At 61.1% G+C, this 20446-nt stretch overlaps 2 protein-coding genes across 5 annotated transcripts in view; both read left to right on the top strand.

Moving 5' to 3' along the window:
- Positions 1–2746, top strand: part of afg3l1 (AFG3-like AAA ATPase 1) — a 6707-nt gene extending 3961 nt beyond the window's left edge. Inside the window, exons 9-17 of one of the 2 annotated variants that reach the window (XR_015106333.1) lie at positions 1–7; positions 499–606; positions 696–821; positions 896–1006; positions 1072–1187; positions 1291–1491; positions 1565–1759; positions 1980–2299; positions 2367–2746. The exon at positions 1–7 is cut by the window's left edge and continues 147 nt beyond it. Coding sequence is in view for 1 of the 2 variants with exons in the window: in XM_086148952.1 (XP_086005078.1) it covers positions 1–7; positions 499–606; positions 696–821; positions 896–1006; positions 1072–1187; positions 1291–1491; positions 1565–1759; positions 1980–2198 (1083 nt within the window). In the remaining variant the exon portion in view is untranslated. Of the gene's footprint in view, positions 8–498; positions 607–695; positions 822–895; positions 1007–1071; positions 1188–1290; positions 1492–1564; positions 1760–1979 lie in introns of both variants that reach the window. The other variant, XM_086148952.1, reaches the window with a different exon arrangement.
- Positions 2747–4163: 1417 nt separating this feature from the next.
- On the top strand, positions 4164–16929 carry zfc3h1 (zinc finger C3H1-type containing). 3 transcript variants are annotated; one of them, XM_086148951.1, is made up of 35 exons: positions 4186–4888; positions 5271–5645; positions 5991–6139; positions 6234–6582; positions 6660–6865; positions 6974–7097; positions 7167–7237; positions 7318–7497; positions 7643–7801; positions 7871–8008; positions 8301–8419; positions 8490–8603; positions 9021–9195; positions 9272–9403; positions 10757–11389; positions 11496–11626; positions 11767–11898; positions 11978–12099; positions 12167–12268; positions 12339–12449; positions 12576–12741; positions 12832–13018; positions 13094–13282; positions 13653–13890; positions 14029–14134; positions 14209–14407; positions 14512–14606; positions 14694–14801; positions 14955–15059; positions 15133–15265; positions 15465–15565; positions 15641–15742; positions 16051–16090; positions 16233–16295; positions 16392–16929. In XM_086148951.1, the coding sequence occupies exons 1-35, from the start codon at positions 4306–4308 to the stop codon at positions 16506–16508; spliced, it is 6054 nt and encodes a 2017-aa protein (XP_086005077.1). In that variant the 5' UTR covers positions 4186–4305; the 3' UTR covers positions 16509–16929. The 3 variants fall into 3 exon arrangements, with proteins under 3 accessions (XP_086005076.1, XP_086005075.1, XP_086005077.1); XM_086148950.1 differs by having other exon boundaries at positions 4164–4888; positions 6974–7237; positions 9278–9403; XM_086148949.1 differs by having other exon boundaries at positions 4164–4888; positions 6974–7237.
- The last annotated feature ends 3517 nt before the right edge of the window (positions 16930–20446 follow it).

The raw sequence follows: 20446 nt of genomic DNA, 5'->3' as shown, positions 1-20446 counted from the left end.
ATGGACGGTAGGACGCCGTGTCTCCTTCTGAACGCTGACCTTCAACGAACGGGGAAAACCCGCTAGATCGGGACCTCCTTCCCCAGGCCGAGCGGCACATTTCTGAGGCGACAGAACACGACGCCGCAGGGCCACGATTTGATAAGATTGAAACACTTCCAACACAGCCGGCGTCTGGAAGAACCTCAGAGTTCTCCCGGTCTCCAGTGCGCTCCATGCTGGAGGAGCAGCAGAGGACGTCCATCTTCTCCCCGTCCGTTCCTCCCGTGGAACAAGAAGGCAGAGCAGGAGTCCGGCCCCGGCCTTCTGGGTCCTGTGCACTCAGCCGGGGCAGGGGACGTCTCTTTTAGCTTAGCACGGGCTAACACCAATGGGATGATTGACAGGAAGGAGCCCTCAAATGAATGTGTGTGTGTGTGTGTGTGTGTGTGTGTGTGTGTGTGTGTGTGTGTGTGTGTGTGTGTGTGTGTGTGTGTGTGTGTGTGTGTGTGTGTGCAGGATTCAACACTGCGACCAACGTGGTGGTCCTGGCGGGCACCAACAGGCCCGACATCCTGGACCCCGCCCTGATGAGGCCGGGCCGCTTCGACCGGCAGATCTACATCGGTGCGTCTCACACACACACACATTGACACACACCTGAGCTATCTGTGTGTGAGGAACCAGGTGACCCGCTGCACCCCCCCGCCCTCCAGGTCCTCCTGACATCAAGGGAAGAGCGTCCATCTTCAAAGTCCACCTCAGACCCATCAAACTGGACCCGGCCATGGACAAGGACGCCCTCGCCAGGAAGATGGCCGCGGCCACGCCCGGGTTCACAGGTTTGCCCCCCCGCCCGACGGTTGGGTTCTCGCAGCCTTCCGCCGGCTGACGGACCATTTCCCCGACCGACCAGGAGCCGACATCGCCAACGTTTGCAATGAGGCCGCCCTGATCGCCGCCAGACACCTGGACCCCGCCGTCAACGGCAAACACCTGGAGCAGGCCATCGACCGCGTCATCGGGGGTGAGTGACGTCAAGGCCGCGTCGCCGCCGCCCGGCAGGTCACGTGACTCTGGCCCCGCCCCCAGGTCTGGAGAAGAAGAGCCAGGTGCTGCAGCCGACGGAGAAGAAGACGGTGGCGTTTCACGAGGCCGGCCACGCCGTGGTGGGCTGGTTCCTGCAGCACGCCGACCCGCTCATCAAGGTACGGCGGCCCCGAACGCCGTGTTCCCTCGGGAGCGAAGAAACCGGGGAGTGGGCTGGGAGGAGCGCCCTGACCCGTGCGTGTGTGTGTGTGTGTGTGTCAGGTGTCAATCATCCCTCGGGGGCGGGGCCTGGGTTACGCCCAGTACCTGCCCAGGGAGCAGTACCTGTACAGCCGGGAGCAGCTGTTCGACAGGATGTGCATGATGCTGGGGGGACGCGTGGCCGAGGAGGTCTTCTTCGGACGCATCACCACGGGGGCCCAGGACGACCTTCGCAAGGTCACCCAGTCGGCCTACGCCCAGGTAGTCCCGCCGTGCCCCGGACCCCCGAGGGGTCCCCGACACGAGGGGTCTTACTGCCCCCACCCTCCCCCAGGTGGTTCAGTTCGGGATGAGCGAGAAGGTGGGCCAGGTGTCCTTCGACCTCCCCCGTCAGGGCGAGATGGTTCTGGAGAAGCCCTACAGCGAAGCCACGGCCGAGCTGATCGACCAGGAGGTCCGGGAGCTGGTGGAACAGGCCTACCGCCACACGCTGGACCTCGTGCACCAAAACAAGCACCTGGTGGAGCTGGTGAGATGCCGCCGCCGATCGCTAAAGTTTGCGGCCGCTCCCGGTCCCGGTCCGCCGTCCTTTCTAAGGAAGAGCCGAACCGGCCGGCACGTCAGCCGTCCATGATTCCAACCAATCGGTGACTCGGAACCGGTCGTTCCGATCCATCGACCAATAGCCTGTGACCTGTCGGCGAGCGCTGATCAATGGTGTCTGCCGTGTGTGGTGCCGGTGTTCTCAGGTGGGCCAGCGTCTCCTGCAGAAGGAGGTCCTGGACAAGGCGGACATGGTGGAGCTGCTGGGTCCGCGACCCTTCCAGGAGAAGTCCTCGTACGAGGAGCTGGTGGAGGGCACGGGGGGCCTGGAGGAGGACACCAGCCTGCCCCAGGGGCTCCGGGACTGGAACCAGGACCGGGAGCCCCTGGACCGGGAGCCCCAGGGTCGCCAGCGGGCCGCTTAGGGAGGTCGCCCGGCCTCCTGGCCCGCCTCCGAGGGGGCGGAGGACACGCTCCGACCGGATGGAGACACTTGGACTCGGAAAACAAACTACAGGGACTTCAGGTTTGTTGTAGAACCTGACCTCTCGGCCCATTGATTGATTGATTGACTGATTAAGTTGTTTTTTTAGTATGACAGTGATCACAGAAGGTCAAAGGTCAGAACGGGAAGGTTCTCCTGCCCCTCCCCGCCTCTCGGCCGCGTTAAGCTCCGCCCCCGAGGCCCACTGGACCCCGCCGTCCACTGAGGGTCGGGTGTGTCCAGATGTTTCCCAGAAGCACCTGGGACCGCTCACCCGCCCCCTGGTTCAAACCTGAACCGTGTCCCGGGTCCAGGAGTCGCCCCCGCGGGCGCGTAGACGCGACGATTCATCCTTTTTGTATTTATTTGCGGAGGCCGAGTGTTTTTTCTGCCACATCCCACAGCTTGTGGTTGAACTGTGCCTCTGTAATGACGCCTCCTGGCCAGCGGGGGGCGACACGTGCAAATAAAGGCTGCTTTTCTTCTTTACGGCCCGGTGGTTTTTGTCAGAGCGGACCGGGACCGGGACCCGGAGTCCGGTTCGGGGACGAGAACGCCGTCCACGGCATCCGGGAGCCCGCCGGGATGTCTGCAGACCGGAGAAAGGAGACGTGAAGCCAGGATAAACGCTGAACGTGTCTTGGCGATAAACAGGCTGCCGTTCCTCTCATCGGGATCCTACGATAGTTACTGAGCACGAGTTCATGTAAAAGCAGAGAACTGAAGAACGTCGTCCACCAAGGACTGCGTACGACTTACTTACCGTACTATGTGTTCAGAGCCTCGGTCTGTTACTCTGGTGGTGATGGCGTACACCTGAAGATCTGTGCGTTACCAGCAGCGTCCGTGGCGATCTGGAGGTCTCGTGTTGGTAATCAAACTGCCAGTGACCACCCCCTCGGGCCCCGCAGGCCCAAGTCCTCTATGAAGACCACGTCCAGCCTTGTCACATCTCCTTTGTAGTTCCTCTCATCCCAGATAATATTAATCCCTCCTGGGGAAATTAGTTCTCTGCGATGATGCCATCACGGATGAACCTGAGCAGTAGGCTTCCAGGGGAGCAGCGAGGGCTGCAGTGCCTCGCTCAACAACACTTGGACACACTACGAAGAGCCGGGACTCCGACCGGGAATGTTCGCTTCCAAAGACGAGCGCTCCACCTGCGCCGCGCCGATCTACCTAGAGCTTCAGCTCATACACCCTGTGTGGACTTCCAGGTGTATTCCTGGGGGCGGGTTAGAGAGGATTCTCCCGTGAAGATGTGCGTGTTTGGGAAACAGGTTGAATCTGGACAACTCACCTGTGTTGGTAGTCTGAACAGGTGACGAGACCTGGGCTGAGGTTTAGGCGGAATCACCTGGGCCTGGTCGAGGTCGTTGTTCGATGTATGTGTGTCTGTGTGTGTGTGTGTGTGTGTGTGTGTGCGCGCGCGCACACGTTGTCCTCGGAGGTATCTCAACACGTTCACGGACGGTCTCCGGTCGGATCACCGAATACCAGACTGTCTGGATTCCAAGGCGATGGGTTGAATCCGAGGATGGAGCCCAGCTGCACGACGACATTTTACTTTCACTTGCTTTAGGCCGTGTGTGCAAAATACACAAGAGAGTATTGTACCGTGTACGGAGTATGTGACAGTAAACCTCCGTCTCCGTCCACTCCATCCCGGTCTCTTGAGACGCGGCCGTGAGCCGCCGCGCACGGCCTCCGCCGGTCTCCGTCGGACCTGGAGTCCCTGCAGTTCCCCTCCTGGCCGCTAGGTGTCGACATCGAACGGGAGCGACCCGCCGAGGGAGAGAAGAAGGTACCGAGTCAAGTCTCGCGACAGCGGCCGCCGGAGCCACCGGGAGCGGAGGCAGCGCAGCTAGCAGAGGAGGCGCAGCTAGCAGAGGAAGCGCAGCTAGCAGAGGCAGCGTAGCTAGCAGAGGAAGCGGAGCTAGCAGAGGCGGCGCAGCTAGCAGAGGCAGCGAACCGACCACGGCTCGCCGGAATGACCCCAACGTCTTAATCCGCTCAGATCGCCGTCTGCGTCGCGTCTTCGCCACGCCATGAGTTCGCTGCCGGCGGCCCGCTCCCCCCGGGAAGAGGGCGAGCTGGAGGACGGAGAAATCTGCGACGACGACGCCGAGGAGTGCGTCCCGATGCGGCGGGGGGATGGGAGCAGGCCCGGAGGCCGCGGCGGTCGCGGAGGACGCGGCGGCCGCCCTCCGCGGGCTCGGAAGCCCCATCCGCACTCGCACAAGATGGCGGCGCGCCTGGGCCACCCGCCGCCGGACTTCCGCCTCCTGATGCCGTACACCGTCGGCCCCCACGGCCTCGACCCGTTCCTGTCGGTGCACCGGCAGCAGTGCGGGCCGAGCGGGCCCGACCGGCCCCGCGCCGTCAGCCCGTCGCCGCTCCCCCTTCCGCCGCCGCCGCAGCCGCCGCCCGGGCTGGAGCCGAGTCCCCGGTCCAGCTTCTGGGAGCGGAGCCACGGCGCCCTCGGGAGGTTCCGGCACCGGGCCGCGCCCGGCCGCGGTGGCCGCGGGGCCTGGAACCGGGGCGGCTGGGGAGACGGAGGCGTCAGAGGGCCCGGCGGCCGGTACGGCCCCGGAGAGAGCCACGGAACCAAAGAGTCTCCGTCCAGGAAACGTATCCTTTCAGGGTGACCCCCAGCCCCAGGGGACGGCAGCTCTAGTCCGCCTTAGCACTCGCGTTCGGTCCGCTTCCGCACAAGGGTGAGGGCTAGCTTTAGCTTTAGCTTCAGCTTCAGCTTCAGCCCCGAGCAAAGGTTCAGGGGCTGCCCGTCTTGGGGACCCCAAATCCCGCTTCGCCGCTGTTGTGACCCGGGCCTGACCTCAACCTGAGGTCGGCGTTTGACCGTGATCACGTTTACCGTAGACCGCCGTACGTTTCGTCAAGCTAACAGCTCCAGGAGATTCTCTCGAGGATGGAGGTGGACAGGAGCTCCTTAGGACTTCCACCGACAGCCTCGGACCCACCGGCCCCTGCTGTCCTTAACATCTGCCCTCAGAGAAGCCCCTGGCCAGGAACCAGGCGAGGAAGGCGCCCCACGGAGGGGCCAAGCCGGAGGCGGCCGACGAGTCATTTGAGGACCTGTTGACCAAATACAAGCAGATCCAGCTGGAGCTCGAGTGCATCCGCAAGCAGGAGACCCGGGCCCTGGAACCCAAGGGCCCGCCGGCGGCCGGAGAGGCCTCCGGAGGATGCTTGGACGGCAGGCCGCCGTGCGACTCCGCAGAGTCAACGGATAAGAAAGACGAGGAGGAGGACGAGGAGGAGGAGGGCTCGGAGACCAAGAAACCCTTCCAGGCGTTTAACATCAAACCCCTCCGACGGAAGCTTCAGACCCAAGTGAGGCTGGACAGGGGCGGCGAGGAGGATCAGGGTGAGGAACGTTTTCACCCATCACCTCCGCCCGCTGTCGGTCACCGAGATAACACCGGCTCTCGGTTCCTCAAAGCACCTTTGGAGACCAGATGTCTGCTTTCGACTTCCTGTCACATGATGACTGTGTGTGTGTGTGTGTGTGTGTGTGTGTGTGTGTGTGTGTGTGTGTGTGTGTGTGTGTGTGTGTGTGTGTGTGTGTGTGTGAGTGAGAGACAGACACAGACACAATCTTCCTTGAAGATGATGCCAGTTGATGTTTGTACATGTGTAAGGCTCAGCTTGGCGTTGAAGAACACCAATGTGGCGAAGGTTTCCGGTCTGACTCCCTGTGTGTCCCCGGCAGGTAAAGGTGTGCCGGAGGCGGAGCTGGCGTGTCAGGAGGTGGAGGAGGTGGAAGAGGCGGTGGAGGCGGAGGGCGCCGGGAAGCAGCTGCTCAGGCAGTCTTCGGCCTCCAGCGACGACTCGGCCGTCCTGGTGGTGTCTCCGGAGAAGGTGGGAGGGTAGAGCTTCGGCTGAGACCGAGCGCTGATGTGCCGTGTCGTCACGGGTGTGTTGAAGACGGCGGCTGGCTCGTGTCCCCGTGCAGGCGGGGGCGGCGGAGGAGGACCTGTCGGAGCTGCAGCTCCGCCTTCTTGCCCTGCAGTCGGCCAGTAAGAAGTGGCAGCAGAAGGAGCAGCAGGTGATGAAGAGGAGCCGTGAGCGAATCACGAAGGCCGCCCAGGAGAGGGGCTCCGGCCCCCCGTCTGCCACGCCCCCCGGCCAGAGGGTCGCCAGGGCGGCCTCGTCCGCCGCCGGCGACCGCAGAGCCCGAGCCAAGCCCTCGGACCGGGTTCGGGACAGACCCAAGGCCGGCGACCGCTCGGCGGACCGAGACCGGGCCAAACCGCCGCCGGAGAGGAACCGGGCGGGGAAGCTGAAGAAGACGGTCAGCCCAGGTGAGGGATGCGGCGCGAGCCGTGGCGGCGGCCGTCTTGCGCCGACGGCGGACGGCTAACGGTCGCTTTCTCGGCAGGCTCTGTGGCCAAGCAGGCGGCCCGCAAGCAGCAGCTCCGGACATGGAAGCTGCAGCGGCAGCAGGAGGAGAAGTGGCGCCAGGACGAAGACGAGCGGCGCAAGAGGGAGGAAGAGATCCGACGCATCAGGGACCTGTCCAATCAGGACGAGCAGTACAACCGCTTCATGAAGCTGGTGGGGGGCAAGATGGCCACGCGCAGCAAGGTGTGTGTGTGAGAGATGAGTCCACTCACACATACAGAGTGGGACAGGAAGTGTGTCCTGACCCCGTGTCTGGACAGGAAGTGAAGCCTGTGGCGTTGTGTCTTTCAGTCCAGGGACGGCGAGCACAGGAAGTCAGCAGGTAAGGGCGGGCTGGACGCCTCCGGAAACCTCTACCAATACGACAACTATGACGAGGTCGCCATGGATACGGACAGCGAGACCAGCTCGCCAGGTGAGGACGCCGCCCTCGCCGCATCCATGGTCGACACCTCAGGCGCCTCACTTGGTCTCCTCCGGTCAGTTCCTTCGCCGACTCACGCGGCGTTCCCGGCCGAGGGTCCCGGATTCCCCGCCGTGCCTCCCTACATGACGGTACGCTCTCCTTCGAGCGGCGCCCATCGCCCGCCGACGTCCCGGAGTTTGAGTCACGCCCGTTCCTTCTCGCTTCTCAGACCTTCATCCCGCCGCTGGTCATGACGGGCGTCCCGCCGCCGCCGCCGCTGCCCCCGCCGCCCGACGAGCCGGACCTCCCCCCCAAGCCCCCCTTCGCCGACGAGGAGGAGGAGGAGGAGATGCTGCTGCGGGAGACGTGCCTGATGTCCATGGCGAGCAAGAGGGTGGCCACCTGCGAGGTGAGGGAGCGCGGACTCCAGTTCTCGCCCGTCATGCCGTTTTAACAGATTTAACTTTGGGTTCTTAAAGAACCCCGAACGTCCGAGGAAACACCTCAGCGACCGGCGCTCTGCTCGTCTGAAGTCGTCTCCTCCGTCCCCGCAGGACAAGGCCCCCGGGGGCCCCCCGTCCCCCGGCCGCGCCCCCCCCGCCGGCGCCCCGCAGCCCCCCCGGGGCAACCTGAGCACCGTCAGCCTGAACACGGTGCCTCCGTCCCGCTCCAAGTTCCCTCGAGGGCCCCACTCGGGCCAGGCCCCGCTGGTGGTGAGCTTCCGCCCGCTGCCGCTCGGCGCCGCGCGGGGCCTCCTGCGCTCACCTCTTCTGTTCCCCCAGCTGCCCCGACACAAGGCCGTGGTCGTGTCCCTCAACGACTCGGACGACAGCGACTCGGACGGCGACGCCGGCGGCTCCTCGCACGGCGTCTACGGAGGCCTGGAGTTCATGATCAAAGAAGCTCGTCGGACGGCGGAGGTGGGTCCTCCGAGGGGTTGACCTTCACACCCGCGCCGGGTAACCGCGGCTCATGGGGGTCCCCTCGTAGACCCGGGACGGGTACTTGTCTGATGAATCCGGGGTCGGTGCTCCTTCACACCTCTAGTCCTGGGTGTGATCCGCACGCCGCCTGTGGACAACAGCAACATTGACTCTTCAGCTGTATGAGGGGGAACAAATGTTTATTGACGGATCACGTTTCCATCAAAGACGCGCCGGTGAAACCCGGATCGTTCCTCCAAGTGACCCGGACGCGTTCTGTGCTCTTCAGGCGGCGAAGCCCAAGGCGGCTTCTGGGTCGGAGAAGGAGAACCTGCCGGGCCGAACCCCGGAGCCTCCGCTCGACGGCCGGAAGGCGGAGCAGTGGCTGCTGAAGGAGGACCTCTCCAGGTAGGAGGCCGCCGGAGAAGCCTCCCGGTCGACTGGCTCTCCGCCTGACCAGTTTCTTGGTTCCCATCAGGGAGAAGCAGAAGGCGGTCAGACACGTCCCTCACAGCTCGCCCATACCCGTGAACCCGGGTGCGTTGGCTGACGTGGCGGTCGGCGAAGCGGAGCGACAGCTCCTCAAACACAGGTGAGACTGGAGGTCCTTCCGCCGGAGCTCTCCGAGGATCGGCTCTCCAGGCCCCGTGTGGTTTGGTAGATCCTCAGCCGGAGCTTCTTCTCTGGCTCGCGTGTGTCCGCATGACCTTGGAAACCCCGACAGCCATTCTTCCGGTTTGAAGTTGACCTTCATCGCAGGGCTCTGTTCTCCCGGCGTCCCGGAAACCCCTCCCCTGTAGACAGATGTTGGTAGCACACGGAGATCCTCACTTTGCAGGTCCTTCACGCCCCCTCTTCCCTCGGCGTCCTGGTGAAGGAGCCGGCAGGCGGCCGCGGAGATCCCGGCTGGCCGCCGGCCTCCGTGTGTCGGGTGCGGAGGGAAGCCCGTCGGGTCCACCTCCGGGCGCTGCCCATCGAGGTCGGGCTGAAACGCTCTTGTGACCCCCAGGGAGCTGCTGCAGAGGGACGAGGCCGTCCTCCTGCACCTGCTGCAGCAGGAGCTGAAGAAGAAGGAGTCTCTGAAGGCGGCCGAGGTCAAGGTGGCCAAGTTGAGGGAGCAGCTTCTGGCCTCCGAGAAGATCGTCAGCGCCAACAAGACCCTGCTGAAGAAGCTGCAGGAGCAGGTGAAGCCCTCGCCCGCCGCTCACCTGTGTCTCACCCGCCTGGGCCGCGTCGCCGACGTCAGCGTGTGTGTTCCAGGTGCAGCGCGTGGAGCACCGCGTGTCCATCAAGAGGAGCACGGCGGCCCACCTGGAGCAGGAGCTGCTTCAGGCCCAGCAGGTGGCCGGACGAGGTGCCAAACGCAGAGCCGCCGCCGCCAACCACAAGTTGGTAAGCAAGTTTGATGGGTTTCTGCAATTCTTCTTCTGTTAGATGGGTGTGTGTGTGTGTGTGTGTGTGTGTGTGACGAAGCCACAAAAACCCCCCCGCTGCCACCCTGGGGCCGGAGGAGGCTTCATGAAGCCGACACGCACCAGACCGATGCGTCCGGCTTGTTGGTGTTCAAAGATGTTTGCTTGAATCTGCTGCGACGGCTCACGGAGCCCCGGGTCGGTCTGCAAGCAGCTTCTCCTTGCAGTCCACGTCCGGCTCCTCCAGACCCGCAGGGGGGTCGTCCGCCTCCCTCTTCTGGGTCAGCACCTCCAGAATGCGGTCCATTTTGGTCTCCAGAGCCTTCCTGTCCTCCAGGGCCCGGCTGTACCGTTCCTTGAGCTCCCTGTTCTTGGCGTTGAGCACGGACCTCTTCCTGCTGAAGGTCTTGCGGTCCTTCTCCAGGGTCTTGTAGAGGTGCTCGCACTCGGCCCGGTAGCTGGACAGCGCCAGCTGGAGGTCGTCGGCCTTCCTCTTCAAGGTGGAGATCTCGCCTTTGAGCTCGGCCTGTAGCTTCTTGTTGTGCTCGCTCTTGGCCCTGCCGTCCTCCAGCAGCGTCTCGTAGGCCTGGCCCAGCCTGAAGAACTTGTCCTCCCCCGTGCGAAGCTCGATCTTCAGGGCGGCGATCTTCCTGCAGAGATCCGCTCCTCGGTTCTGCTCCTCACAGAAGTTCCTCTCCAGGAGCTCCTTCTCCTTCTGGATCCTCTCCTTCTCCTCCACCACCTCGCACATGCGGCGTATCAGTTTGCGCGCCTCCTTCTGCAGGTCCTCGTCCTGGGGCGGCTCGGCCGTGCCGCGGCGGTCCCGGTCCCGGTCCCGGTCTTGCTCCGGGGGGGCCACGGCGGCTCGGCTCGGCTCCTCACATCCCGCTGGCCTGGGAGCGTTGGTGTTGTCCATTCAGAGAGTGTGAGTGAGTGAGCGAGTTAGTGTGTGTGTGTATGTGTGTGTGCGTGCTCGCCGTCACCATTATCCTCTTACGGAGTCGTGGATCTGGTGAACGCTGTGATGTCATCTCCACGGTTGTAATCAGATTACAGCGGACACCCAGGAGAACATTGACCTGGAGCATCAGAAGCAGCAGTTCACCTGGACGTCCACAGCATTGTGTCTTCCTGGGGGGTCGGGGGGGGGGGGGGGGGTGACTGTGTGACATCATAGTTGAACACACACAGCTGAGGTCCAGTGAGGAGGAGATGTTCCTCCAGGTTCTGCAAGACCCAACCAATCCCATGAGAATACCTTGGAGGAATGGTCATGTGACGTGTGTGTGTGTGTGTGTGTGTGTGTGTGTGTGTGTGTGTGTGTGTGTGTCAGCCCAGTAAGCTGCAGCGTGTGGACGGCGCCCCCCTGGGTTCTGAACGCCACTTTGCGGAGCTGATGGCCCAGAAGAAGCTCCTGCAGAGGCTGGAGTCGGAGTACGCCTTAAAGATCCAAAAGCTGAAGGAGGCCCAGGCTCTGCGAAACAAGGGTCTTTCCACGGACCCCCCAGCTGAGCCCCCCACGGAGCCCCGGTCCCGGGCGTCCACGCCTCCCGCCCCCCCCGGCGTGCCGGCGGCCCCCCCCAGCCCCCCCCCGCAGCCCTCGCTCCACGACCTGACCCAGGACAAGCTGGTCCTGGGCAGCGAAGACCTGCCCGAGGCGGACGAGTCGGAGTCCACGCCGGCCGGGGGCCCCGGGGGGGCGCGGCGCCTCTCCTTCCGTCAGTCGGCCTCCTTCACCAAACCCCACCTGGACCCCGCGACCCCCAAGGAGGACGCCAAGCCCACCAAGGCCGGCCCGGGTTCGGCGGTGCCGGCGGAGGCCTGCGCCGCCCTGGACCTGGACCGCCTCAGGCAGCAGTACCAACAGCAGAAGAAGGGTCTGGGAGACCTTCTGCTGCTGGAGCTGCAGAGGCTGGGGGAGCTCCTGGACCCCGTGGACCATCCAGACCAGATCCCTGCAGCCAAGGTCTGACACATCTCCTGCTTAACAGATACCGTTCCAGCCCAGCAGGTGAGGACCACTAGAGCCAATGTGTGTGTGTGTGTGTGTGTGTGTGTGTGTGCGCGTGCAGGTGGCTGCTGTGGAGACGGAAGCAGCAGCAGCAGCAGCAGCAGCAGCAGCAGCAGCAGCAGGCGGTGCAGAGCTGAAGCCGGTCCCGTTCGGCCCATATCACAGCCCGCTGCTGGTCTTCAGATCCTACAGGTAAAAGTCACCTCGTCAAAGGGACCAGAAGGTCCGGACGTTCAGCCAGGAGGTCGACCCGACCGCCGGAGGTCCCGTCACCTGTGACCGATCAGTAATCAGAAGGTCCGCCGGCTCCTGAGCCTCTCTGTTCCCGGCAGGTTCAGTCCATACTACAGAACCAAGGAGAAACTGTCCCTGAGCTCGGTCACCTACAGCCACACCATCCAGCCCAGGAAGTGCTTCTGCCGCTTCGACCTGACGGGGACCTGCAACGACGACGACTGCCGGTGGTGAGGCGCCGCCCGGTGTTTCTCGGCCCGGTTCTCGTCCCGTCCCGGCGCTCAGCGTCTCCTCGTTCTGCGCCGGCAGGCAGCACATGAGGGACTGCGTCCTGACGGGGAACCGGCTCTTCCAAGACGTGCTCTCCTACGACCTGTCTCTGATCGGCTGCGACCAGACCGGCTCCGACGAGGACGTCGCCGCCGCCACAGGTAGGAAGCCGAAGGTCCCGCGGCTCCGCGGGCCGTCCCAGTCTGACCCGGGTCGTCATCCTCTCAGAAAAGTACGTGAAGAAGTTGTTCGGCACCAACAAGGACCGGATGGGCGTGGACCAGAAGGCCGTCCTCCTGGTCAGCAAGGTCAACGAAAGCAAGAGACACGGTGAGCGGCGCCTCCGCCGTCCTCGTCCTCCGAGCCGAACCCGAGGCGAACGTCCGCTCTCGCCCCGCAGTGCCGCCCTTCACCACCTGCAAGGACCCCCGGACCTGGAAGCCCAGAAGGTCCCGGCCCGAGGCCGACAGCGAGGACGAGGCGGGAGGAAACACCGTCTCCGTCGGACCGGGTGAGTGCGGCCGCACGGACGTCTCGGCGGGAGCGCCGCCGAGATGTTCTCCTGATGCGCGGCGCGGGATAGAGGTCGGCGCCCGGTCCGACGGGCGGGTTATTGACGGACCCCCCTCCGGTCCAGATGGAGGTCCCGCCTTCCTGGACGTCTGCGTGACCTCGGAGGACCGGCGCTACTTTGACAGCGACACGGATGACATCTCCAACCTGGAGGCCAGCGTGCAGGAGAGACCGCGACTCACACAGCTCTGGGTCAAGCTGGCCTTCAAGTACCTCAACCAGGCAGACGTGTGAGGACACACACACACACACACACACACACACACACGCAGCTCCCTCTCCCCCCGGGTGTGTGTGATGGAGGTCCTGGCGTGTTGCAGGTCTGTGTGTGAGTGTCTGGAGGCGGCGCTGAACACGCTGTCTCGGGCGCTGGAGAGCAACTGTGGCGACCCGGAGGTGTGGAGCCACTACCTGGCGCTCTTCTCCAGGCGAGGAAGCCGCGAGGAGGTGCAGGAGATGTGTGAGATCGCGGTGGAACACGCCCCCCACCGCCTCACCTGGTGGAAGGTCAGTGTTCCTCCCGTGCCGGCGGCGGCGCCATCGTGGCGGCGGCGTCTTGACCCCGACGCGTCTCCTTCCCAGTACCTGGACCTGGAGAGCACCTTCGAGGGGAAGGACTACGTCTGCGAGCGGCTGCTGCGCTTCCTGCTCGGCGGAGCTTCTGCCTCCGTCACCGAGGAGACCTCCTTCCACCTGATGGAGGCCTTGCTCTTCAGGGTGGACCTTAACTTGTTTACCGGCCACGAGGACGCCGCCCTCGCCATCCTGCAGGTCAGAACCTCCTCAGGAGGACCACGGGAACATCTAGCTGGACAGCGGTGTCAGAACACAAGGCCCTCGGGCCAGATCGGGCCGACAGGTTTAACACGGCTCGCAAGGCTAAAAGATATCAGGTTCAGGAGAGAATTGAACCAGCGGGACAATCACAGTCGTCGGTGTCATGATTGGACCCGACGGAGAACAGGGTCTCCATCATGTGGCCCCTGAGCCGAGATGGGTTGGACACCCCCGCTTCAAGCTCAGCTTGGTCTGCTGGAACTACACCTTTCTTTGTGGCTGTGGGCTGGTCCTCAGGCCCAGCAGATGTAGGCTGGTCCTCAGGCCCAGCAGATGTAGGCTGACTTGGTCTGTGTGCTTCCAGAAGTCTCTGAGGTCAGCTGATCAGCACGGCGTGGCCGCCCGCCTGACCTCCGGGGACCGAACGCTCCTCTGGCTGACCTTCATCCACCTGACTGAGTTTGGGCGGCTGCCGGACGTGTTCCGGGACCCGTCCGAGTCCGGTCCGGGCCGGCTGCTGGTCAGGGAGCCCTTCCTGCTGCCCTGGAGGACGCCGGAGGACCTCAGCACGCCGCCAAACGTCCTCACCGCTCTCTTTGAGGGTATGGCTTCAGCGGGACACGGTGGCGTGATGTCTGGGGAGCCGGTCTTAGTGTGTCTGTGTGTGTGTGTGTGTGTGCGTGCGTGTGTGCGCGTGTGTCTGTGTGCGCATGTGTGTTTGTGCGTGTGTGTGTGTGTAGATGCCATCCGCCTGTGCACAGATGAGTCCCTGCCCTGCCGCCTGAGGACCCTCTCCATCCTGCCGCTGGCTTCCAACCTGGTTCTGCTCCACAAGCTGCTGGGCAGGTGAGGGGTCAAAGGTCGACGTGCCTCGGGAGCCCCGCCTCCCGGCCGCCCGTCACCTGGCCGTCTCCCCGCAGGCTGGACGAGGGCGCCGCCCTGTGCGAGTCTCTGCTGGCGGCGTGCCCGGACTCGTGCGACCTGACGGACCTCCTGGCCGAGCTCCATCTGCGGCGCGGAGACGGCGAGCGGGCTGCCGGCGCCTGGCTCGCCGCCCTGGACCGATGTCCGCATGACGCCGAGGTCTTCTACCGCTGCTGCCGCTTCCTCATGGAGCAGGTGAGGCCCCGCCCGCAGACTTCCCTCCTTCCGCTTCCTTTCGGATCTCACAACCTATAGAAACTTGCGGGTGTGGCTTCTGAGGCGTGTGCCGTGTGCCCCAGGACAAGCCCGGCGCTGTGGCGCCGCTGTTCCAGAGCTTCGTGCGGTCGCTGTGCGAGGAGGAGCTGGACCAGAGGAGGCCCGTGGACGTCCTGAGGTCAGAGGGCGTCGGGAACGCGGGCGCCATACGGGAGGGGCGCGGCGGCCGTCGTGGTGTTAACACAGGCTGGTCGTTCTCCGTCAGGAACATCCTGGGTATCCCTGGCGACCACCTCCTGCCCGCCGCCGTCATCAAGAAGGAGGTGGAGGAGCAGCTCAAGCAGCAGACGTCCTTCCTGCACCTCCTCCACTGGTAGGGGCAGCGTGAAGGCTCCTCCTCCATGTTAGCTAGTGTGTGTGTGTGTGTGTGTGTGTGTGTGTGTGTGTGTGTGTGTGTGTGTGTGTGTGTGTGTGTGTGTGTGTGTGTTCTCCGGAACCCTCTGATTGGCTGCATGGTGTCTTCCAGCCGCTGGCAGTGGCTGCACGGCTCGCCAGAGGACGCCGCCGACGCCTTTGAGCGTGCGCTTGGCGCCGCGGGGCCCCTGGACCACCTACGGCAGCTCTGGACGGAGTGAGTGCGTCCCCGAAGCCCCGCCCCCGCCCCCCCCAGACCCAGGGTGCGACCGTCTGCTTCCCGTCCACAGCTACCTGCTGTTCGCCTCGCGCTCGCCGCGCCTGTCGGCCCTGGTGTTCCGCTGCCTCAGCACCGTGCCGTCACGCCTGGAGGTCCCCTTTGACCCCGCACACTTCTGGACCTGCTACCGCTTCCACAACAAGGTGAGGCCGCCGCCGCCACTCAACTCCACCTCAGAAGACTGTGTGTGTGTGTGTGTGTGTGTGTGTGTGTGTGTGTGTGTGTGTGTCCGATGGACGTCTGACGGGATCAATATATAGATGATGACCGACCAGCTCGGGCTCTGTGTTTCTTCTGTGCTCTGCGTTGTGATTGGTCCGCTGCCTCCCTGTGTGGTTGCAGGTCGTATCTTTGTACCTCAGCTTCCTGCCGCAGTGCCAGAGAGCAGCGGCGCTGGAGAGGCTGAGATACACCTTGCCCAGCAACGTCCAGCTGGGCCTGAGGTACACACACACACACACACACACCGTGCGTGCGTGCGTGAGTGGGCCCAGTCTGACCAGTGCTGCACCCTGCAGGCTGCTGCTCCAGGAGTGGACGGAGGGTAACATGGAGCACCTGAGGTTCCAGGCCCGGATGTTGACCTCCAGCGCCCCCCAGTGTCTGTCCACCTGGAGAGTGTGAGTGTGTCCACACACACACACACACACACACACACACAGCTTCTCCTGTGGGGCAGCAGGAGATGGCGGTCCTCATGTGCCTCCTGTGCTCTGACCGAACACGAGTCTTTCAGGCTGCTGTGTTGCCACGGCGACGGGATCCATGAGGAATTAGAGTGGGTAGCGGTCGACGGAGCGACGGGCGTCCGTCCGAGGGTCAAAGGTCGTCTCTTCACCTCGGCGGTCCTGCGGACTCGCCGCCCCGGGCTTGAGGTGTTACCATAGTAACCTGGAGGATGATCGGCTTTCCCTTTGTGTGTCTGTAGAGCCATTGCCGTGGAGACGGAGCTGAAGAACCCGTCAGAGGTGAGTGTGCCCTCATGCGTTGAGGTCGCTATGGAAACCGTCTCAAAGCCTGCAGGTCACGCGACCTCCCCCGCTCGGTCGAACCCCCCTCCCCGCCCCGATGAAGCTCCGCCCACTGCTTCCTCTTCTCGCTGTATTTCAGGTGCGACGTCTTCATCAACAAGCCCTGCAGAACTTTCCTTTGTGCGCTGCCCTGTGGAGAGATGTAATGCACACACTCACCACACACACACACACACACTCTCTCCCTCCCTCTCTCTCAAGTCAGCCTGAACCCCCCCCCCCCCCCCCCCCCCTCCAGCTGCTGCAGTTCGAGGCGGCGGCGTCAGGTGGCAGCGGCCCCTCGGAGCGTCTGCGGCAGCTGCTGTGTCGCTGCCAGGAGCTGGGGGTGTCGGCGGCCCGGCCCGGAGACGTCTAGTTTACAGTCAGTCAGACAGACGGGGGGGCGGCGGACGCCCCGCCCCCAGGACCCAAGCTCCGCCTCCGCGGCGTGTGGCATCGCACCGTAAGTATCCAGCTGCTGACTGACTGTGTGTCTCCCTGTGTTTCTGTTGGATTCACTTCCCCTTTCATTTGGGTGTGTGTGGGGGGGGAGGGGAGGGTCAGTCCGACCCCTGTGTGTGTTTGAAACACTCCTGCCGTCTCTGATTTGTCGGACGAAGAAACTCAGACTTTTATTTTGGAAAAACTGCGTGCCGAGCCGCATGGCGGCGGCGCCGGAGGCTGATGGACGCTGCGACGGCGCCCGGCTCTTTGTGCTCGGTCCTTTTTGTCAAATCCACCCGAGGAGCTCCTTTTATATCTTCTCTAAATGTATTAAATTATTTTGTGGACACAAAGACGAGTCCGAGTCTTTTCTCCCCGAAGTCCGGCGCCTCGTCCTTTACTTCCCTTCGGAGGCGCGTCCGAGACGGTGGCGCCGACCTCGGGGTCAACCGGAGGGCCTTTGTGGGACGAAGACGACCCGCTCCGGTGCAGAACCTGCCCCGATCCTAACCCTAACCCAGAACATTCCGAGCGTTCCTCAGGTCTCGGGAGGACCTGGAGCTACAGGAAGCAGCCAGCAGAGGGCAGGTCGGTTCCACGGAGGTGCCGTTCTGTCACCGGCTCTCCACACACTGTGATCCGGACCTTTGAGGAAGGTGCTGCGTCACACACACTCACACACATCCCCCTCAATCATCCGATGTACACTCCGCCCTGACCTTTGACCCTGACAGGCTGTCCCTTCCTCCACTCCTCAAACTCCACTTTCAGTAACACATACACACACACACACACACACACACACACATACATACACACACACCTGTTACAACACAATACACAAATATGACGACTGAGGAAAAGGCAAAGCACTGGAACAAACTGAGTCACTACACACACACACACACACACACACACACACTCTGCGTGTCGGTGTGAAGGTCAGGATATGGGAGGGTGTGGGGGATGCTCTTCCTCTTGACCAGGACAGGATGTGTGTGTGTGTTTGTGTGTGTGTCCTGTTCCAGGAGCAGCTCAAACTAGAAGCCTCTACCTTTGTTTTCACTTAGATGGTTCCAGGTTTCTCTGTGGACCTTCTTTGAAAACCTGACATGCAGACTGAAGTGGAGAACTTGATATCAAACCGTAGAACTCGAGACATGAGAACAACAGAGCTTTAGAAGATTAGATCTGGAGAGAAGCCTCTGAGATGGTGTTCACGGAGAAGAAGATATATATACATTTGTGTTTGTGTGTCTAATGCAGCCTCGGGGTCACAGAGCAGTGTCTCCTGAGCCGTCCAAACCCAGATAAATGCAAAGGATTGCATCAGGAAGGACATCCGGGGTAAAACTTACCAAAACCAATCATGCGAGTCAACCATAATAACCAGATCATACCAGATCGGTGGAGGCCGGGTTAACAATGACAACCACTGGTACTGATGACCTACAGGGAACCAATGGAAACTGGGCTACTGGAGGTCAAAGAAGGAGACACAAGAGGAAAGACGAGCCTGGGACTGAGAGGAGGGACTTTGAATATCAGGACTATGACAGGAGAAGGTAGAGAGTTGGTGGACATGATGCAGAGAAGGAAGGTGGAGATACTGTGTGTCCAGGAGACCAGGTGGAAAGGTAGTAAGGCTAGAAGCTTAGGAGCAGCTTTAAGTTGTACTATTATGGTGCTGACAGGAAGAGACATGGAGTAGGAGTTATCTTGAAGGAGGAGTTTGTTAGGAATGTTCTGGAGGTGAAAAGAATGTCAGAGAGACTTATGAGTCTGAAACTGGAAATTGAAGGTGTGATGCTCAATGTTGTTAGTGGCTATGAACCACAGGTGGGATGTGAAGCTGAAGAGAAGGAGAAGTTCTGGAATGAGTTGGATGAAGTGATGCAGAATATTCCCAGAAATGAGAGAGTGGTCATTGGTGCAGACTTCAATGAACATGTTGGTGAAGGCAATAGAGGGGATGAAGAAGTGATGGGCAGATTTGGTATCCAGGATAGGAATGCAGAGGGACAGATGGTGGTAGACTTTTGAAAAAGGATGGAAATGGCTGTAGTGAACACCTTTTTCCAGAAAAAACAGGAACATAGGGTAACTTATAAGAGCGGAGGTAGGAGCACACAGGTAGACTACATCTTGTATAGACGAGGTAACCTGAAAGAGATCAGTGACTGCAAAGTAGTTGTAGGTGAGAGTGTAGCCAGACAGCATAGGATGGTGGTTTGTAGGATGACTCTGGTGACAAGGAAGATGAAGAGGACAAAGGCAGAGCAGAAGACAAAATGGTGGAAGCTGAAAAGGGAGGAGTGTTGCATGGTTTTCAGGGAGGAGTTGAGAAAGGGTCTGGGTGGTCAGGGTGAGCTTCCAGATGATTGGACAACAACAGCTAGTGTTATCAGGGAGACAGGTAGAAGAGTACTTGGTGTGTCATCTGGAAGGAAAGTAGATAAGGAGACTTGGTGGTGGAATGAGGAAGTGCAGGAGTAGGTGGGACTCCATCAGGGATCAGCTCTGAGCCCCTTCTTGTTCACAATGGTGATGGACAGGCTGACAGATGAGGTTGGACAGGAACCTCCATGGACCATGATGTTTGCGGATGACATTGTGATCTGTAGTGAGAGCAGACAGCAGGTAGAGGAACATCTAGAGAGGTGGAGGTATGCTCTGGAAAAGAGAGGAATGACAGTTAGTCTCAGCAAGTCAGAATATATGTGTGTGAATGAGAGGAACTCGGGTGGAGCGGTGAGGCTACAGGGAGTGGAGATCAAGAAGTTGGGCAACAGAGAGTGTGGAAAAGAGGTGAAGAGACGGTCCAAGCAGGTTGGAATGGGTGGAGAAAAGTGTCAGGGGTACCAAGAGATAGAAGAACATCAGCCAGAATAAAAGGAAAGGTGTACAAGACAGTGGTGAGACCAGCGATGATGTTTGGCCTAGAAACTGTTCCAATGACCAAAAGACAGCAGGCAGAACTAGAGGTTGCAGAGATGAAGATGTTGAGGTTCTCTTTGGGAGTGACCGGGATGGAGAGGATCAGGAATGAATCCATCAGAGGAACAGCACATGTTAGATGTTTTGGAGAGAAGGTCAGAGAAGCCAGACGGAGATGGTTGGGTCATGGACAGAGGAGGGATAGAGAATATATTGGTAGACGGATGCTGGAATTGGAGCTGCCAGGCAAGAGGTCTGGAGGAAGACCAAAGAGAAGATTTATGGACGTCGTGAGAGAAGATATGAAGGTAGTTGGTGTGAGAGAGGAGGATCCAGAGAATAGGGTTAGATGGAGAACGTTGACTCGCTGTGGAGACCCTGGAGGGAAAAGACTGAAGGAGAAGAAGATTTGTGTGTGTGTGTGTGTGTGTGTGTGTTTGTGTGTGTGTGTTATTGTGTCTGTATACAATGAGGTCCAGAAATATGTGTACAGTGACACAACATATTCAGCATACAATTATGAAATCAATCTGGGATTAAAGTGGAGGCTCTCAGCTGTAATTTCAGAGGATTCACATCCAAACTGAAGCAAGGGTTTAGGAGTTACTGCTCTTTGATATATAGATGCCTTTTTTTTCAAGGTACCAAAAGTAATTTGGACAGTTGACTCAGAAGGCTGCAAAAAAAAAACAGGCTGCCTTGGCTCTTCCTTCGGTAGCCTGGCATCAATGAAGCAGTTCAAGTCTGGAGTTGATTCCAGGTGTGGTGTTTGTATTTGAAGCTGTCGCTGTGAACACACAACACAAGGTCATAAAAGTTCTCATTGGAGGTAAACGGAACATCTCGAGACTGAAAAGAAGAGGAAATCCACCAGAGAGAAAGCAGAAATGTTCGGAGCGGCCAAATCAACAGTTTGGTCCATCCTGAGAGAAA

Source organism: Fistularia commersonii, chromosome 7, assembly GCF_037954325.1.
Source record: "Fistularia commersonii isolate RoL2024-O1a breed Wild chromosome 7, RoL_Fcom_v1.0, whole genome shotgun sequence".
NCBI lineage: Eukaryota > Metazoa > Chordata > Actinopteri > Syngnathiformes > Fistulariidae > Fistularia > Fistularia commersonii.
The sequence above is the reverse complement of the archived record's forward strand: the minus strand, read 5'-3'. Positions and strand labels throughout refer to the sequence as shown.

What these genes read in the sequence shown, in the direction of transcription:
- zfc3h1 (XM_086148949.1), top strand. Translation starts at nt 4,306, where the DNA reads ATGAGTTCGCTGCCGGCGGCCCGCTCCCCCCGGGAAGAGGGCGAGCTG. An exon ending in CTGGTCTTCAGATCCTACAG is followed by an intron (nt 11,627 to 11,766) that starts GTAAAAGTCACC and finishes TGTTCCCGGCAG; the next exon opens with GTTCAGTCCATACTACAGAA. An exon ending in CACCGTCTCCGTCGGACCGG is followed by an intron (nt 12,450 to 12,575) that starts GTGAGTGCGGCC and finishes CCTCCGGTCCAG; the next exon opens with ATGGAGGTCCCGCCTTCCTG.